At 45.9% G+C, this 19,773-nt stretch overlaps 1 protein-coding gene across 9 annotated transcripts in view; it reads left to right on the top strand.

Annotated features, from left to right (window-relative positions):
- Positions 1-19,773, top strand: part of CADPS (calcium dependent secretion activator) — a 174,218-nt gene that overhangs the window by 49,148 nt on the left and 105,297 nt on the right. For all 9 annotated transcript variants that reach the window (XM_090148361.1, XM_090148364.1, XM_090148363.1 and 6 more), the window contains exons 4-6: positions 6,356-6,436; positions 9,696-9,932; positions 11,607-11,728. In XM_090148361.1, the coding sequence (XP_090004487.1) occupies positions 6,356-6,436; positions 9,696-9,932; positions 11,607-11,728 (440 nt within the window). The remainder of the gene's footprint in view (positions 1-6,355; positions 6,437-9,695; positions 9,933-11,606; positions 11,729-19,773) is intronic.

Genomic DNA, 19,773 nt, shown 5'->3' with positions numbered 1-19,773 from the left:
TACTAGAAACATTCAGCACTTCTCTTGGGCTAAAGGACTGATTTTAGGAAGTCTGACTTGTTAGAGGAGAGGTAGTCCTGAGCATCACTGTTGCACAGGGGTGTGTTGATGTTTAATCACATCAGTCTTAAAACAGCTTGCAGAAGGCTGGTGCTGTCTTAAAAAGCCTCTCCCCTTGGCAGCAACTATGTATGCATTCTTCTGTCCATGTTAACAGTCAGGGTTACAAGGGCCAATTCAAAGAGAAACCCTTCATCACACATTTCTTGCAACTTTGCTGCTGGTTTCAGGGAAGGGTTTTGCTGCAGAGGAGGATGGTTTTAGGGACATCCTTCTCCTGCAGGAGCAAGGCACAGCACTCAGATATCTTTCTTTCTGGTTAGAGATCATTTGACATCTGTGGAGCTGACCCAGTGTGCCAGTTAGGGTTTGGACAGTTTGGAGCAAGGCTATTGCCTCAGCACCCTTCTGGAGCATCCTTCTGGAGCAAGCTGCAGGCATTCCCTTTGCTGTTAGATTGGTGAATCCAGAGGGTTTCAGAGAGACCCCATCACAAAAATCTCCCCTTTCATTTTAATCTGTCGGCCTGGAGTGGGTAAATGAGGCTCAGCTGCTTTCTGACAATCCATTTTTTGGCTGCAGTCCCTGAAAGAAGGGATTGCCTGTGTGCATCAAGTGACCCTCTCAGCAGTAAAAGCATGCAATGAGTCAGACAGACCAAGACACAGCCATTGCAGAGCCCTTCTAAATAGGACACAGCCCTGTAGCAAACCCCCAGCCCCATCATGAGTTGGAAAGGAAGGAAGATGTGCTCAGATCCACATTCTGGCTGTGCTGATGCCCAACCCCTTCTAAGCTGACCCAAGAGGTGGGCAATACCTGAGACACTGTCCTTGCTCTCTTTCCCTCTCTCATTTCAAATCCCGAGGCAGCTGGCAGGCTTTGGGTTGCAATTTGCTGCACAAAGGATTAGCACGTTGCCCAGGGTATTATTGACGTAAGCTACGAGACAATTTAACATCCTTCATACTCCCAATTGAACAGAGAGCACAGCATCCCACCTGCATGTGGGCAGGGAGCCTGCAGCCCCTCCTGCAGTCTAGTTGAGGTATGAGCTGAGCTGAGAGCTTCATGGCTCTTATGGAAAAGAATATTTTCTTAATTATTGGAATTGTTCATGGGAAAGGATGCTGCAGGTCAATTATGACTGTGTTCCAGGTGTTGTTTGTCCTGGCTCGTGTCACTGTATCTGCCAGAGCAGTGGGCAATGAACCACTTTGGGGCCATGTGTTTTTCAGCTGGAGCACTCCATGGTGCCAGACACCTCAGTTACTAGTGAGCCTTGACTGATTGATTAATAATTAATTGAAGGGGACTTATGAATTTTTCAGCATTTTCTCTCACTGCGCATTACAAAGTGAAACCTCCCTTTCCTAGACAAAGATCTCTCCTAAAGCCTTACATCAAAGCTGCAAAATTTGTGTTCTTATTGTGTTCTTGTTCAACCTTCACATCCAGCATGTTTGCTTTGAAATACTTAATCTACCATTTGCTGAGATACATAGCTGCTGGCATGCTGAAGGATGAGGGGCCTGGATCTTCCTCTTGGTGGCTTTTGGCACCAGTAACCATACATGACACAGTGATCTGGCTGCATTTTGGGTGGGTGAGTGGCCAGACCAGTGTTCAAAGGGTTTCCAGGAGCTTGACATGTGTTGTCATGGGAGAAGCATTTCGTTAAATCAATGTTGGAAAATCAGTGCAACCACTGAGCTGGTTTTAGTTCATTATTTTATGAGGACATCAGCTGTAGGGTCGGCTACTCAGTGTTGGTGAGATTCCCTTGTCTTGGCTGGCTGGGGCTCAACAGAGCACAGGTCAGGCACCTAGAAATCAAAGTGGCTTTGTTCCTCATGCAGCATGAAGCATATCGCCATGCCTCTGCATTGCCAGCACGTTTAGAATGTGGTTTTCCAGCACTGCATTATGCTCTGCAGCAGCGCATGGTGCAGGCTGCGCTCATAGCCACAGTGAAACCTTCCTCAGAGGGAGGGGAATACCCTTCAGCAAGCCCCACTTATTGCGACTTGGTAACGTGCTGGGAAGGGATGTTAGCATTAACAGTGACTGGCAGGGAGGGATTACGCTGTTAAATGGTCCCAATGGTTCCTGGCTCCTCTCGTGTGGCTGGTGACAATTATGCTGGCAATACCTGTCACTGTGCGCTGCGTGCTGTCAGTGCCAGGCTGATGGCTGCACGTCGTGTCTGCGCGTCGCTTCCTATCCTTACACATCCTTGTCGCATACTACAAAGTTATTTCCAGCGGTGCTGATCGCAGTCACGGCTTAAAAAGCAGGAGCTTCACGGTGCTGAGAGCACGATACCTTGGTCTGCTCCACTAATGTTTATAAACATTCGGCATTGTGTTTGAATTGCTTGTGTCTGTGGGGAGAGAGCCCCACCGATGCTTGGTGCCACGGCTCTGGATGGCTTTGGGTCGTGCTGCTGGCAGACGGCGGTCCGCCAGGCTCAGCCTCTCCTCTGCAGCATCACAGCTGCGAGCCCAGCAAAATGGCTCCGGGAATAGGGATGGATGAAGGAGGGAGCAGGGCAGCCCGGCATCGCTTTTGGAGCCGGGGCTGCGTTTGTAATTGTTGGGCTTTAAGCAGCGATAAACTGAAGCCTTAAGCGGGGCTTTAAATCTATAGCGCTTTGCTCCAAAACCACTGGAATGTAAAGTCTCCATTAACACTGTTAATGCCCTTGAATGCTCCTGGCTTCTTCTGGGGTGAGTGGAGGTGAGACGGGGCTGTGCCTTTAAAAATCACGGGGCTCAGCCCGGGTAGTGCAGGGAGGTGTTTCCCAGAGGAAGCAAACAATTTCAGCATGGACTGGGAGGAGTTTGTGCATCTTACTGCAAATCTTAGGGCTCGGTTAGATTGGCTTGTTTCCTTTCTTCTCCACCTTTGAAAGGAGCAGCGAGACTACCTGCCATCCCTTGGGATACCACAAGGCAAAGCTCTGCAGCACATTTGTTTCAGAGTGGAGGAAGCCATGGGGTTCTCCTGCATGCAGGTGATTGGTTTTACCTGGGATTGAATGCTGCGTGCTCCAAGTCGTATCATAGAATCATAGGACCATTAAGATTGGAAAAGACCTCTGGGATCACCATATCCAACCCCACCCCATCCCCCCTTGCCCATTAAGTCATGAACTGGAGTGCCACATCTCCATCATGAAGGTCTTCAACCTCTTTTCTTTCATGTTATTAGCACTCATTAAAATTCATTCACAATTAGCAGTTTATAAAATGGTCTTTTGCAAGATCTTTTCCTTGCAGTTAACAGTCACCATGTGGTTAAAAGTAGGCATACACCCCACGATGCATTCAGTGACAGACGAGCTGTGATTCTGGAAGATTTTGGGCTCCACTCAAAATCTAATCTGCATAATTTTATTTTATTTTTATTGTTTTACTTTAACAACTGTTACACCGACGTTTATAATCTCTGCAGGGCAAGCAGAGAGAACTAATGTTGTATGCGGGCAGACATATGAAAACATCTAATTTACCAGCAGGCAGTTGGGTAATGATCAGTTGAGAATTGCAAATTATGTACGTCATCTATTTGTGGTGTGCTGCTGAAAAAAGCCCAGTGCATACGACAAATCATATATATCCTGATATTTATAATACTTTTCCCATTTAATTGACTGGGGCAACCTTCTGATTTATTTCCTTGCTTTATTCATAGCATACCCATAACATAGTCATAATGCAGAACGAAACTAATTCAATTTCTCCTTGACTCTGTAAATCATTTACGTATTTGCCTGTCAAGTATTTGAATATAAAGTGGGCATACATACGGCAGGAAATAAATAGCTCATTCTCTAGTTAAGAAGTTGGGTTGTAATGACGTTAGGGTCTGCATTGCCTTCCTTGGCTGTTCGATATTGCTTAGATAGCATGGATTACATTCGCCCCGTACCTTATTTCACGAGCAGAGTATGTTTTATGGGCACATGCACGGCTCTTTTAATAGCCCTCTACAGTGTTATGGCTGTGTAAAACGTACATGGCATGCTTTGATGTCAGCAGGAACAGTGACTGAGCTCTGGGAGCACACAGGGACTGCAGCCTCACCCTGCTCCTTGCACAAGTGGGAGACGTTCTGTTGGCTGTCATGGGCTGTCGCTGAGCTTCTTTGTCATCACTTCCCGACAGATGAGTTCTTGCTGTGGAGTTGTTTTGCAGAGTCATTGAAAATACAGCCTGGAAATACTCTTTGTTTCTTTGAAGTCTGGGTTACCAGCTTGGCAGCCCATAGCTCTGGGGAGGAGTGCAGCGCCCATCCAGCTGCTGCTGCAGGGTGCTGAGAGTGTTTGTTGCCTCCTAAGAGGAGCAATCTGCAGTCAGATCTCTCCATGACACAGTTTTTGACACCTGTAGCATCACTGCAAAACCTCTGCAAAATCAAGAAAGTACAGAAAGTGTGAGACAGTTTGCTGGCTCGTTACCATACCGCAAAACATCTCCAAAGCAGCATCCTTGCTTTCTAAATTTGGTGTCTGAGCTATTTTGGGTGATGTGTGATTAGCCTCAATTATTGCAGCTTGGATGGAATTCAAGTAATGCCCCCTTTTTTAGAGCTGCAAAGATAAGGAAGTCTGGAATTGTGCATTTCCTCCCTTTATTTGAGCAGCTGATCACGTCACTGTTGTGCGAGCATCAGTAACGTGATGGTTTTTTGTTTAGGAGAGAATCACTGAGGGATCTGTGGTTTATGGCTCCATACTAGTTTGGGGATCGGGAATATGGAGGTGAGAGTAGCAGGTTGTGAAAGGTGTGCTGGTGCAGCTGCAGTGAGTGAAACTGAGGTGGCTACACCAGAGATCATTGAAGCATCAGTGGAATTTGGATCAGGGTCCTAAACCATGTCGTTTTCCTGCTTTAATTAAAGCTGTAACGGAGGCTTTTAAAAACTGATCAAAAATGTATTTTCCCTCAATCTCAGCCATAATGAATGTCATCTCTTTGGAAAATCTGCGCTGAAGCAATTTGCAGCTATCCTCCTGCATGCACACTGCTACACGCAGGAGTGAGTATGTCTGCAAGAGAACACAGGCTACATGGGCAGATGCTGGTTTGGGGGAAAGCAAGATGTTTCTGCACACTTGGGAAGCTCTAACAGAATTGCTCGTAACTCATCAGCCTGAGAACTGAAACTTCTGTCATTGCCTGGCTGTAACTTTCCAGACTGCACTGCACCAGCCCTGCTCTGTTTTGTAAAGCAGTTTGTCTCCGGAGGAGGATAAAACACAGGGAGGTGGTGAGAGCAACCCCAAACCAGCATGTAAACCTCATTTATGTGTGGCTGTCATGGCAGAGCTAACGTACAGCAGCTGGTGGCAGTGCTGTTTGCTGGTGGCCAGAAGGATCAGTCCTCTAACCCTGTCTGGTTAGAGCACAGGTCAAGAGATCACTGTCTATAGGCAGTATTTTAAAAAGGGGCAAAGATGGGCTTGGGGCTTTCAGAAGGTGATTTGTGGGTGCTAACCTTGGATTCTTGAGTTGCCTGTTTCCTCCAGAATAGCCAGAAAAGGACACTTGGATGGGAGAGCCAGCCCTCCCCTGTGGGGTCACATTTACAAGAAGTGAACCAAAATGGTGAGGTTTTGCACCAGGCTGAGCTTGGTTTTGCAGCTTATGGGTGGAGCAGCCCCACTGCCAGCCATCACAGCATGTTTCTTGCCTGGAGGGGTCTGGAGAGTGGTTGGAGTGGAAAGGTGCTATAAAATTGCTGCGTCATTACGGCTTTTGATTTTCTTTGGTGCCTGAATTTGAATTTTGTGCTTTTTTGTTGTTTTGTGATCTATACTTTGCATTCCCACTAAAAATAACATACCTACCTCTGAGTCCTACCAATGGAAAACTGCTCGCTGCAGACACCTGTGTCTTGCTCATGCGCAAGTTGCTCATGTTGCTTCCTTAATTGGCAGGAACAACTTTTTATCTTCAGAAGATGTTTGAGGGCCAGACAAGTGCCAAACCCTGAACTACAGGGCTGTGGGAGAAGCTGTGTTGTGGAGAAGCTCTCTGCTGAAGGCTGCAGTCTTTTTCTGGGTGCCAAGCAGGAGCAGGAGAGTGCTTGGTTGGTGATGGGGCCTCGTGTGCAGAGGCTGTGCAAGCATCTAACACAGGGTTAGCACATTCCTCTGCTCTTGTCCCTCTTGGAACCCTGTGAACATGGCACGCATACTTTGAGTGATCAGCCTGAAAAACTGAACGGCTTCTGTAGGTTCTGCATTGGTTGACTCTTAACCTTAATATTTTTGTTTGGTTTTATGTAGCTGGACAACCCAGATGAGCAAGCAGCACAGATCAGACGTGAGTTGGATGGACGTCTTCAAATGGCAGAGCAAATCGCCAAGGTAAAGAAAAATTTTACAAATCTTCTGCACTGATAAATGTGTAAGTAGTTTGTTACTCTTCCCAGGTCTTGTCCTTCCCTCACAGATTTCTCCTCCCAATAATCACAGTTAAAAATGAGCAGTTCTTCAGCTATGAAGAAAGCAACTACTGCAGATGCTGTTACAATGTGATTTTCCTGGAATGTCCCTAATGAGCTGAGATGGTTTGAAAATATTCAGGTGCATTATGAGTTCTCAGAATTGGGAAAGAAAATGTCTTGAACTGCTGCAGCTAGATCTGCACGTGTACATCTGAACCCTCTTCAAATTTCTGTGCAGCCTGGTAATATATGTATTAACATATGCATGTAACAGGAAGCCAGCAATTGCCCTAAAGAGTTTGTGCAGTACACTGGGCTGCTGGGAGCCACAGTTCCCTGCCTGTAGGTACATTCTGCTGCAATGAGGGTCCTGCACATTTGCTGTCTCAAACATGTTTACACTTGGCATGAGGACAGGCAGGCCAGCATTGCACCCCTGTGGGGATCATTGCCATCCAGAGCAGCAGATGTGGAAGATCAAGACAGGTTTTGTAACAACACACCCAGCAAAGTGCCCCAGGGACCCTTCTGTAAGGAGACATCTCCCTAGGAACAAATCACACCTCTCAGTGCAGATTTATTTGGCCTCTAATTGACCACTTGTGGAGAGAAATTCTGGGCCCTGTTGGCATCAGCGTAGCCAAGGTTTTATCCTTCCTTCTGATCAGATGCTCTGAGCTATAGATAAAGCCCTAATGGGGCTGAAGACATTGGGAATGATCTATCTGGCCTCTGGATGATCTGGGAACTATTACCAGATGGAAAACAGAAAGAGAGACTTAGCTCAGGCTGGGGACCCACATCCTTCCCTGTGTGCACAAGGAGCTGTGTCCAGGTGCTGAGGCTTTTGTGAGAAAGGTAACACCAGAAGCAAACTGACTGCAGCTGCTTTCCTTTGTTCAGCACTTGGCCTTCTGCCATTTTATTTTCAAGACAATCTCCACTATTTTTTCTTTGCAGTGAGATGTACACCCCCTGTGTGGTGCACTGATGCTCTGAGATGGGTAGCCTAGCACTGGGTACCAGATTGAGATTGTCTGATTTTGTTGCTTCGTTTTGTCTTGATGGCATGTGCATCGTTCAGCAGCAGCCAGCAGAGGCTGCAGCTTCTCGAGTTATTTTTGCAAACAACGATTTGCCTTTTCCACTCACCCCCAAGGATACTGCAAACAAACCGTGCTACTGCTGGACCTGCAAGAGACAGTCACACCAAGGTTCTAAACACAAGCTGACATTTCCCAGTGCAGAATTCAACCTTCAAACACAGCAGTGCAGCTTGGAGGGAGGTTAGCAGTAAACATGACTTACCTGTTTGGCAGTTATTGATATTTAATCTCGTTCACATGGCTGCTGGAGGCCTTCTCTCCAGAATGTCAGATCCCACCAGCACCTGTCTGCAGGAATCCTTGTTCTTTCAGACCCATGAATGCTGCCTTTTAGAGGCATCCAAATGACCTTTCTCTGTATCCTCCTTTCTGGGCAGGGCTGCTTTTCCTGTAGCACAGAGTAGGCTCACAATTCAATTCTGCGAGAGGACAGTGTTTCCAATTTTATCTCCAATTTGCAGCTTTTAACACAGTTTTGCTGCACAGGGAGACTTGCAGTGCTCATTGAACCAACACCGTGCTAAATGCAAGTTAACTCCTCATTAGGAGGACATTTATAGGTAAGAGGCAACAAAGGTGGTGGATTCTAAAAGGACCTCATATCATGGTGCTGCAGGACCGTGCTGGGTAACTTGGGACCACATCTCTGCATTTCCATCATCACACCCAATCCCAATGAAACTGCCACGCATCACTTCAAGCTACCTGCTTTTAGCCTCATTATAAGAAGCTGCTGGTGACACACAGTGAACTGTCTCAGGCTTCGCTGTGTTTGTGAAGAGGTTTTTGGGGACAGTGCCAAAGTTGAGTCCCTGGAGAGAGTGACAGCAGCAGGGTGAAAAAAGCAATCATGTTTGAACATCATTGCTTCAGCAGTAGTTCTCAACATCTAAAGCAGTTGTGGTTTTTTTCTTTCTCTAGAGGTGGCTTGCAACTTTCGTAATGCCTATGCAGTAACACAGACTGATTAGGTAATTTATCTTACACCAGCTCTAATTTACTTGAGAGAATTGCTTCCCAAGATTGAGACTTGAAACAGAAGACTGTATGGAGTAAACACAGCCGTGAGCTGTGCTTGCAGTAGGTAGGCTGTTGAGTGCAGTAGAATATTTTTCCAGCAGCCTTATGACAGTCTTGTAGAATGAACGTGACCTTGTTTTCTTTTTTAGCATACATTTTACAAACTACTTTTTATTATGTTATGAATTGCAACTGAGAAGATGCTTTGCGTGTCAGCCTCAAGTTCTCTGACTGCAGATGCTGCTTTGCTGTTGTACACCTCATACAGTCTTGCTGTGAGATGTTCAAAGCCTGAGCACATTCAGGGAATGGGCAGACATATCTGAAGGTGTAGGGCATAGACCAGGAGTCCTAACAGATCTGGGGCATGGGCAGCAGTTCAAAGCAGAGAACATGTTCTGGAGAACATCACATTTTCCTCACAGTGTGACTTTGATTCTCATGGTCTTGTTAATAGGCAGCATGAGAGGATCTCCCAGTGAAGTCCCCAGGAACCACAGGCAGAGAACTGCTAGCATCAAGGCTGTCTCGGAAGGAAACACTGGCCCTAACAAGTACTGAAGAAGGTGGTCCCTCCTTACAGTTGGGTCCAAGCAGTCCTGCCCATGTATTGCTGGTTTTGCCTCCCTGGGCTCCTCTCACAGCTTGGGCTCAGAAGTGCTTTTTCAGCTGGCACATCTGAGAGATTGGGAAAAAAAAGTCCTGAAATGTGTGCATGCTTTGACTCATTAGTAAATTGCTGTCGGTCGCAAAGTTCAGCAGGAAACTGACCTGGTGTTTCTGTAATTGGGAATTAATACATAAGAAGGAAGCCATTTGCAGACAGGAAACAAATGAAGTGCAAGTGCGTGCAAGAAACAGCAAAGTTGGATAAGGACCAAGTAGTAATTCTATGGGAAGCTAACGATAATGGTTCTGCATTACACAGGGGGAAGCTGTAATTTGTCATCTGGTTGGTGGGCGTTCCCACCTCTCTGCAGATGCTCCCGAGGGATTCTCCCAGTGCTGATTGTCACCACAATTCATTCTGTTGTTTTTGTTTTTGAATCCAAGGAGCGCAAGTTTCCCAAGTTTGTGTCCAAAGAAATGGAAAACATGTACATCGAGGAGCTGAAGTCGTCTGTCAATCTCCTGATGGCCAACTTAGAGAGCATGCCTGTGTCTAAAGGAGGCTCCGAGTTCAAGCTGCAGAAGCTGAAGCGTAGTCACAACACCTCGATAATTGACATGGGAGAAGAAAATGAAAACCAGCTGTCCAAGTCAGACGTTGTGTTGTCGTTCTCCCTGGAGGTGAGCTTCACACTGTGTTCCAGCAGGCAGCCTGCAAAACTGGTGGAACAGAAATTTTAGCAGCCAACTTCTGTAGAATTCAGGCTTAACAGTTAGGTGGAGACAGATCAGTAGGAGTCATTTTCTGATCTCCATGAGGAGCAGTTCCTCTCTGAGTTACCAGAAGTTTTGCCTGTAGTCAGATACTGTCCTTCTGGCTTCTGATTATCTTGCTGGAAAAAACTGTAAAAGATAAACCTGCTGTAAAAGAAATTTCCTGCTGATGCCTATCTGCTGGCTCAGACGTCTGCCTGTTTGTCTGACTTCATAAGGCTTGTTTCTGACTGCACAGCATTAACCCCAACCAAAGCCCATCTCCCTGTATTGTTTCTAAAACCACTGCAATAAATGCAAGGATTGATTGGGCCTCTGTTTTGTGCTACCCCTGATATGTGCACAGTAGCTTGGCTACTGCAGTTTGTTTTCTGCAGCACTAAGGGAACAAAACCAGAACTTCAGGCTGACAACTCTGCCTGCATAATGCTACAGGGGTTCCTTGTTGGCAGTTCTAGTTCCCAGTGTACTGAAACACACTGTAAATGTCAGTGTTTGATTATTGCCAGTTAGAGGTGCCACTTTATTTCTCTGCAAGCTTTGCTTCCTCTTCGGAAAATCATTAAAAATTGCTGAGATTTGGATGAACCCAACAGATTGTGTGGAAATACTGTGGTTTGCTGGCTTGCCATTTGCTTTGTGTTGAACTCTGAGTTTCTGCTGTGCGTTGAGCTGTTGGTGTGTACAGCCCAGGGGATGGCAGAGTGCTGCAGGGACACGGTTTCCTCTGAAATAGGCTGTCTCTGTCCTGAAAAAGTGCTGCTATAGTGCTGTTTTCAGCTGAGTTAATTGTTCTGTGCAAACATATCTGTGGTCTAGGTGAGGCATTTACTCCATGGAATTATCAGCATCTCAGAGCACCAATACAGAGATGTTGATTGTCAGTGGATTTATGTTATGTTGTCAAAACAAGCACCGGGATGGAGTCGAAAACATAGGATGCAGAAAAATAAGAAAATCCTGTTTTTGTGTAGTTTCCTGTTTATTTTTCTCCCTAAGGAGTCTCTTGCTCGATACACTGTGCCAGTGCAAAATGTACAGTGCTGGTTGTCAAGTCTCAGAGTTTAACTCGTTAGAGGGCTGAAGTCATCTCTATAATATTCAGTTCAGTCTTTCTTAAAATAGGGCTGCGAACCCAGAGACAGTGCCTTCAGTGGCAGCATCAAATAAAGCCTGACTTCTGAGTGTTACTGTACAGAGGAGCAGAGAACTATCACAAAGCCCTGGACCTCTCTGTCGGAAAAGCCTGTGTAACGTGTATAGCTGTGAAAAGACTCATCCTTACAGTGGGATGTCGAAAATGCTTTGCTCCAGCTGAACCCTTCCAGTGGGAAGCAACAGCTGAGTGAAGCAGTGACTTCAGGAGGTGGCAGGTCTGTTCGCTGCTCTGCACACTGAACTCTTGCTCATCAGAGGGGAGCCAAGGCAGGCCTGCCAATCTCCTCGCAGCTCTCCCTGGTGCCCCTGCTCGCCCAGCAGCACAGGGAGGACCCCAACTCTGCCTGAACCATGGGAGCCATGGCAGCCACAGTGAGGTCTGAGGGAAGATTCTCCTCTCACACCACCTTCCTTTGCCTGCAGGTTGTCATCATGGAGGTGCAGGGTCTGAAGTCATTGGCCCCCAACCGCATCGTGTACTGCACCATGGAAGTGGAAGGTGGTGAGAAGCTGCAGACTGACCAGGCTGAAGCATCAAAGCCAACGTGAGTCTTGCTTTTCATTTCACTTATGCAGAGCATCACTCTGCAACTAAGAATGGCACATAAGCCCTGCCTGACTTATGTCTCCTTGTAGCATGTAACTTTGTGCCTGTACGTAAATACTTTGCTAAATAGGGATGGAGTTAAGCAGGTTCTTAAATAAGTACTTGCCTGAGTGTCCATCTGAACTGGTGCCATCAGGTGTAGGTACATAATCTTATCCTCACTGGCAGGGCTTTGGCAATCCTGTGAGGAAGGGAAACAGCAGCCACTGCTGGAGGTGGGACAGAAGAGTAGGGGAAGGCTTCAACTTGCTTGGTTAAAGTTGTGTCTGAGGCCACAGTGCCCAGGTTAAGTTCAAGGGCAAAGTTTTGTTCTGCCCTCTTCTACCCAAACCCTGCAACCCCCATCTCAGCCCTGTGCTTTGCTTTTCCTGTTTCCTCCAGATGTTGTATTAGCCTGCAAGTAGTAATTAATCATTGTTAATTTGGAAGAAGAAAACAACGAATGGTTTATTTCCTTTCTGATCTGTTATATTTGTGACTTGAAACACAGTTCATGTGGCTTTGAGACTGTTTTCTTTATGTTCACCACAGAGATTTCACTCTTTAATGACATTTTGAGCGCACATCCTCTTATAATTTCTAAGTTGAAATAAAGCTCTTCCAGAGATGCTAGGTAGTGCAGGAGGGGCTGCCATTGGAATGTTCCCTCTCTGATCCCATATCCTATTCCTATGATGGACTAATCCCCAGTGACATTTCACCAGGAGCTTTCAAAGCTCATGGAAGGAAGGAAGCTTGGAACCATCTGAAACCATGTAGTTGCATCACATGCAAATGCACGAACACTGCAGGCAGATGGTTCAAGGGAGGTGCTCTCATGGAGGTGTCAGCTAACATCTTCCATCAGCTGCCATCCTCCTGCTGAGGCACAGAAAAGGCTGATGCTTTGGACCCTGCGCTGTACCAGAAGAATAGGAATCTGCAGTAAGTGATTTAAACACAATATTCCCAATCAGGGGAAGTGCTGCAGCCTGGCTTACTTTTCGAAACGCATTAAAATCTGCTTCAGAGAAGGAAGTAGGAGAACTGTATATGGAAGAAAATCTCCATAAGAACCTGCAGTTGTCACTATTTTAGGTTTTCTTGCTGCTTCAGTGAGGAAACTTGAGCTCTATTTGGAGGAAATTACTGTTGCCCATATTAAAAAGCAGACTTGCTGGTTTACATGTACTTTCTTATCTTGGTCTTTTCATTCCACTGTTGCTCTAAGAATCTGTCCTTCCTTATACAAGCCTTCTTGCTGTCAGCATTTATACAAGTGTTGTTTTGGAAATAAGGGATGCAGGAGTGAGCTCTTTAATTGAATGGGTCTTTTTATCGTAATGAAATGTACAGTGTCTGGGCAGAAAGCCATCAGCCCTCAGGAACATGCAGCCAACACTGAATGCTACGGCACGGTACGGGTTATGTAAGTCCATCACCCTCATCTCTGTGCTGACTTCCTACAGAGGTGCAAGTCAGGCTCGAAGTATTATGCGTTGCTCCATCACTTGGGCAAATATATATGAAAAAACCTAGGGGCTTGGCAGTTGCATTCGTTGAAGGCCCTGGGACTTTCATCCAAAACCAAAAGCCACCCAAGCCAAGACTCTACAGTAACATTGCACAGAAACCAGAGACTGTTGCAGAAAATGTTGCCTTTTTCCTCCTGTGTGTTAGAAGTACGTTGTTCACCTTGCTTCCTTAGGCAGGGGACACTGAAGCTGAGTGAAAGCAGTTTACTGTACTTACTTTCTCCTCTTTAGACAAGAAGAAAAGAGAGAATGAACCAGATGTGACGTGTTTGTCATTTTGCTTAATACATGACTTGAATACCCTCAGGTATTCCGGTGATGCACGCAGTGATAGGAACTGCTCAGAAAAGTCCTTGGCTGTATTGCAGACAAAAGATCTGTGCTGAGCCAAGATAGACTTCTGAAGCGTCCCTTGGATGCCAGCATCACTTTCACGGAGGTCATTCACACCACATCTGCTCATGTACGTTTTGTCATAAGAAAAACATTCATTGGTGAAGAAACTAGAGCAGGCAAAGCATGCTGAGCTACCCCATGGAGCCCCATTGTGTTCCCCCAATCTGAAGTTTTTGTGTGTTTTTGCACTGGATGCTGCATGGCCTGGATGCTGTGCGGCAACTTTGGGGGACATTGAGCATCACTGCTACAGAAGTGTGAGTATTAAAGCAGGGGAGTTTACCCCTGCATATCCCAAATCATCTGTATGTCAGAGGCTCAAAAAATAGGAATGCAGCTTAAGTATCTGTGGGCAGATTAACACTGAAAAGAGTTCTGAAAAGAGGTGGTGTTCTCTCAGATTAAATTGTGATTCTTTCAACTGTGAGCAGTTTTTGAGAATCAGATGTTCAGAAGCATCTTAGTGACTCTGGAGCCTGAATCCCGTTAATGGAGCCTGGAAGAGGCGGGGTGAGCAGTGGGGTGTATCAAACAGTCAGCTTGGTTGTGTACGAGGGGTTTGGCTCTCAGGATGGCAGTAAATACTTGTCCTTTTTTCTTCTTAGGCTTCATGTTGGATTCCTGACATTTGAAGCACAATCTCCTCATGGAAGGATTATCTGTCTCAGCATGAGTACTGAGGATGGCACAGTTCTAGAGAAAGGCAGACCTGAAATAGCAAGGGTTATTTCAGATCAGGCTTGCAGTGTATTATTAGTAGTGCTTTTAATAAGTTGTGTAAGAAAAAGCTTTTGTGTTGTGCCCTAACCCACAAATGCCTCTACATAATATCCTAAATCCCAGTCCAGGCAGGATTTTATTGCTTTTTGCACCGGAACAGTATTCTTGCAGGCCCTAGAGGGTTTTATTTCCCTGACAGTTATCTCGATATCTGCTCTCTGCAAAACTCAGAGGGTGAAGTGGCTTCTGCACATCTCCAGCAGTGCCCTGCCAGGAGCTGCTTTTCTGATGTGGCTGTTTGTATGGCTGGAGAACAAGGTGGCCAGTCAGTCTGGGAACAGCACAAAAGGTCCAGTGACAGCACTTCTGTTCTACAGTCTGCAAAAAGGCTGTGGGGTATATATGAATGTTTACCTATGCCTGTAGCAGTGCTCATGGGCTGTACCAGTGATTCACCTCCTCATAACCCTGCAATTCTTGGACGTGAGCAGAACAAAAGAAAGGAAGGAGACCTAAACAAGGTCCTTCATGCCTTGTCAGTAAATGCTGTATATCCATCTGGACGTACTTCAGCATGGAAATGAGTCTCATTCTCCCCTTGTTTACAGTAGTGAAAATCACTTGTGCCTGCACTGAGCTCAGATGAGCTATCTGGTTTAAAAGCAGTAAGCAGCTGACTGGGGGAGAATGTGCATGGGGTAGTACTGGAGTGAAGACACTAGACTCTCACCTTAGTCCACATCAGGTCTTATGTTGCTTATTGCAGTCAAGGGCTTGAGCCTCATGCTCCCTCTAGAAACACTCTCAATTGAGAAATGTCTTCGGTAAACTTTTACACTTCTCAGTCTCTGCCCCCTTCCGTTCCCTTAGACGTTGTGCCAGGAGACAGATGCCCTGCTTTATCCTTGTCATTGCTCCCGATGCTGCTCCGATTGACTTTCAGGGTGCTCAGATGGGTATGTTGTTTAGCTCTGCCCTGACAGGCTGCCCATGTTTGGGTCCTCACACCAAACCCTCTCTGCAAGCTTATCACCTGATGAATGTCTTAGCTTCGAACCGATATGCAGTGTGCTACTGACCATGAGCCCAACAGGAGCTGCACCACATCCTCCCGCAGTGCCCTGTGAGGGTCTCCTTCTGGGAGATGGGCAGCAAATTGCAAAATCCTGCAGGAGGGCAGCTGCAGGGCTGGGATGTCCTCTCTCTTTGCAGCAGGGGAAAGTCTGCTCTTTTCATTTGGGAAACCCCTGCCTCAGACGCCGCGGTTTGAAGTGATGCTCAGTGGCTTTGCATGGAGTAGGAGCGTGCTAAGAGCATTTTGTTGCACTCGGTGTTTTGTTGGCACAGCTAGCTGGGAGATGCTGCGAGCGTTCCCTGGGGTAAAATAGCAAAGGTCCTTTTGAGATGAGCTCACATGTATGAATTACAAACAAATACTCCATACACTGTAGTACAAATTTAACTCCGTTAAACTTACAAAGGGGTTTATATTAACATGAGCAAAAGCAGCATAGCCCCTAGTTCCCATTCTGTATCCCCAGCAGAGCTGGTAGGTACAGTGGGTGCCTGTGGTGCCTTTCCAACGGATGCAGCTCATGATAAAAGGCAAAGTAATAGGAAATTTTAGGAATTTTTTTTTGCCCTCTTTGGATTTGCTTCAGCATAACGATACGCACTGTAATTACCCAGACTGATTGGCTTCCTTTTCCTCTTGCACGGTTTTGATTCACAGCTGTGCAGATGTTTAGAGCTCTTTTTCCTCAGAAAACCTTTATGAGCTTTATGTTTGTATAGGAACAGGTGATGGAGCCCTGGGTACAGCTAATGTGAGACACCAACACCTCTGGGATACTAAGCTGGCCCCATGGGTGAGGCTCTGAGCAGTGTCAGTCTTGGTCATTTTTTTGTTGTCATTCATTTTGTGGCAGCAGAGGAAAGTAATTCACACAGCAGGCATTGTGCCCATAGAACATCTCTCTTCCGTGGCCATTACCCGCAAAGTGAACTCATATGTGGTCCTACTGCTCACCAGTACTATTGATAACTGTTACATTAGAAACGGTGTTGAAGAGTAATGAAATCTTGTTTCAATAGACTTGGCTCTTGTAGTTGTTCCTGTAGACTTGCCTGCGATATCAAGTAAATGCAAGCTCTGGCTGTATTTTTTCTGACCTTTGGAGTGTACGTAGCATTGCTCTTGCATGGATTTTTTGATGTCTAGTAAGGGTTGAGCTCATGCACCTTTCTTTCACTCTGTTTTCTAGCCAGCTGTCTCAATTCTTGAGTATTCCTGTGCATTTGGGAATTATGTATTCCTGTGATAGCGCATACATTCAAATTTAAGTAGTCCAGAAGGTGTGATGATGCCCAAGGCAATTTTCATCTACACCCGTCTGCTGCATCACTCCCATGCATGCAACCAATGCTAAGATGGGCTAGCAAAGACCAAAAGGACATGAAAATGAGCCTAGGATCCAGTGTGCTAAAATATTTGCTAAATTAAGAGAGCTGCATAACGAAAGTCCTGGGGTACATTCAGTCTTCTTATTTAATATCCATGATTGGTGTTTAAAAAAAAAATAAAAACAAGCCATGCCTTCATCCAAGTTCTGCACGTCACCCGCCAAGTGCAAGGCAGGGGATCAGACATGAAAAGTGCCAAGTTGTTGGTTTATTTATCAAGTGCTGTGTACAAGTAGAGCACATTATTATTTAATGAAGAGTACTGCTATTGCTGTTGCTGAGCATTGTAGGAAGATACAGAGCATGGTTTAAAGAACAGCTTTAAAGAAGTGCTACTCTGCTCACTCCTGCCCAGACAGAGCTCTGGATGAAGGGATGGTTTAATGGAATGGCCGACCTTGACTATCCTTTGTCAACATTTCAGCTGTCTTTTGTGAAGATGAAGGTGGAGACCTGTTTCCTTTGTGAACATGCTGAGGTCTAGTGAGCAGCAGCCCTGTGTGAGCAGCACAAAGGGAGCTGTGTACTGTTGGCACTGCTTGGGCAAAGACGTTATACAGTTTTCAGCTTACTTTACATCCAGGAATTATTGTACTGCTTTCCTCTACTTAACTTTATAAGGGAGAGTCTCGGCTATATGCCAGTAATCTGTTTTTTTCAGAGAGAGGACTTCTTTCTCCTTTTCTGTACCTGAATTTTCCTTAGTTTGGATTTCTTTCAGGGTGGTAAGATTTAATAGAAATGATTAACCACATCTGAGTTAAATAGTTGTTTGTATAAAACATGTGGCTTTGTGGCTGGCTCAGTGGGACGTCTTTGCACTGATTCAGCAGCAGGAGTCTTTGCTCAGCTCCTTCGTAGCATAGCAGTGAGAACATGCATGGTATTGCAGTGAGCTGATGCAAAAAGTGCTAACAACCACAGGTAGTAAATGCATGCAGGCTGATTTCATGAATGAATCTTTGATTCCTTCCGTATCCATGGCAGGCACACTGATAAAGTATTGTCAAGCACATAGGGTAGGCAACCCTTGTAAAAGCAATTATTCTTTCAGTTCAGACCTCCCAATAAAAGGTAGCTGGGCTTACGTTTCTATGTCCTCCTGCTGAGCTGTTTGCCTCTAATTGTAAAATCATAGTATTAAGCAGGAGCACAGGGCATTTTAAAAGCAGTCATCATTTAAATCACACCAAGTAATCACAGTGCTTATTTCTCCCCTAAATGCTCTGAAGATTGTGGCCTTGCCATAAATTCTCCTCCAAACCAGACCCATTTCTGCAGTAAAAAGCAGAGGCTGGGTGTGTGCTCCTGTGTGCACTGGGTGCCGCCGTGCTGGGTACAGGCATGTCAGAGGGACATCACTGGGGCAGGAATGCCATCTCGTGGCCGTGAATAGCTATTATGTGATGTAATCCATCTCCCATCCCTTCTTTCAGCAGTTGCCTTGCGTGCTGGTTGCAGGGTGCTCAGCAGGATGGGGTCCATGTGTGACATTGGGATGGTGTCTCAGAGCAGTGGGAAAGCATGAACAGTCCCTGACTGCTGGAGGTTTGGAGAAATCCCTGGTTGTGGTAGGAGCTGCTCCATCTTTGTCTGCTCACCTTTTCCATAACACGGTTAGTGCTATCTGCAGTGGTGTTTTTGGGTAAATAAGCACACTTTCATAAGTAGAAGAATTTTTGTTGATAGTTTGTATTTTTTTGGCATTTAAGTGATGCACCCTCCATAGGAAGGAGTTAGGATATCTCAGGAAAGCATGGAATCTCTCAGAAAGCCATGGAGTTGCCTATCAGTGTAGGTATCAGTGCCCTGTGCACAGCAGGAAGGCAGCCACAGCCTGTGTGCCTACCAGGGCAGTGACTTCTCTGCCACCTGCACACTGCCTATATCAAAGCCAGCAGGTCTTACCTTCTAGGAAAGCCTTGAGGGTGCCTGATTTGTTTGTGGTGTCAGTCCCACTTCAGCTTATTCCTTGGGGATGGGGCTGAAAGGCTATTCTACCAGCAGCAGAGAAGCGAGGAAACAAATGTGAGCAAAAATAGGATTCGTTGTCCTTCTGTGTCTGATCACCTTGGTTATCCCCTTCTGACACCGAGCAGCCATCCTCTTAGGGCAGGAGGAATCTTGGAGGAGACTGAGCAGGTCTTGGGAGCCAGACTGTGTGATAGATACAAACCATCCATAATCCATTTCTGTAGGTGAGTAGAAAGATACCTGTCTTCATGCACAAATTTGATTTCCTGGAGAGGAAACTTCTGCATGGATGAAACCAGTGTGTTCTCTGCATCTAACTGTAGCCACTGGGGTTTTCATTTCAAACCTTGCTGTGCATCTGCAGCAGTGGATGGACAGGGGCACTTGGAGGACAGGCTTCCTTTCATCTTTTTTCAGCCTCTCAATTGGGATGAAGCAAGTTGAGGCCTAACTTCAGTGAGTCTTAACTGAGTCTCCACTTACAATAGTGGGACCCCAGGACAGGTAACATGGGCACATCTGCATGGCAGACCTCAGGAAGCAGGTATATCCCTTTTCAGAGCTATTGGTCCCTGATGTTTATTTCCACAGCTGTGACCTGTCTCATGCCTCAGCATCCTTTCCTGCTGGTTAGAGATGAAATCCTTTCCTCTGTGACAGAGTTCTCTTTGAGGCCTTCAGTGCCACATGAAATCCAGACTCAGTCCCACAACAACTACCATACAGGTGGAATGATTTGACATTTTGCCAGTGGTTTGCTGTTGATGGGAATACTTCACCAGCAGTGTGATGCACACTGCTGACCCTGTGAAGCAAGCAGCCCATGTTTTCTTTCTTATTTTGATATCTTTGTTCAACGCCATACTTAGTTTTTGAATAATATTTTTTCTAAATAACTTTTTTGTCTTTCTCTTTG

The sequence above is a fragment of the Phasianus colchicus genome, chromosome 11 (genome assembly GCF_987193195.1).
Source record: "Phasianus colchicus chromosome 11, bPhaCol1.hap1.1, whole genome shotgun sequence".
Taxonomy (NCBI): domain Eukaryota; kingdom Metazoa; phylum Chordata; class Aves; order Galliformes; family Phasianidae; genus Phasianus; species Phasianus colchicus.
Note: the sequence above shows the minus strand (reverse complement) of the source record. Positions and strands in the feature narration are given on the sequence as shown.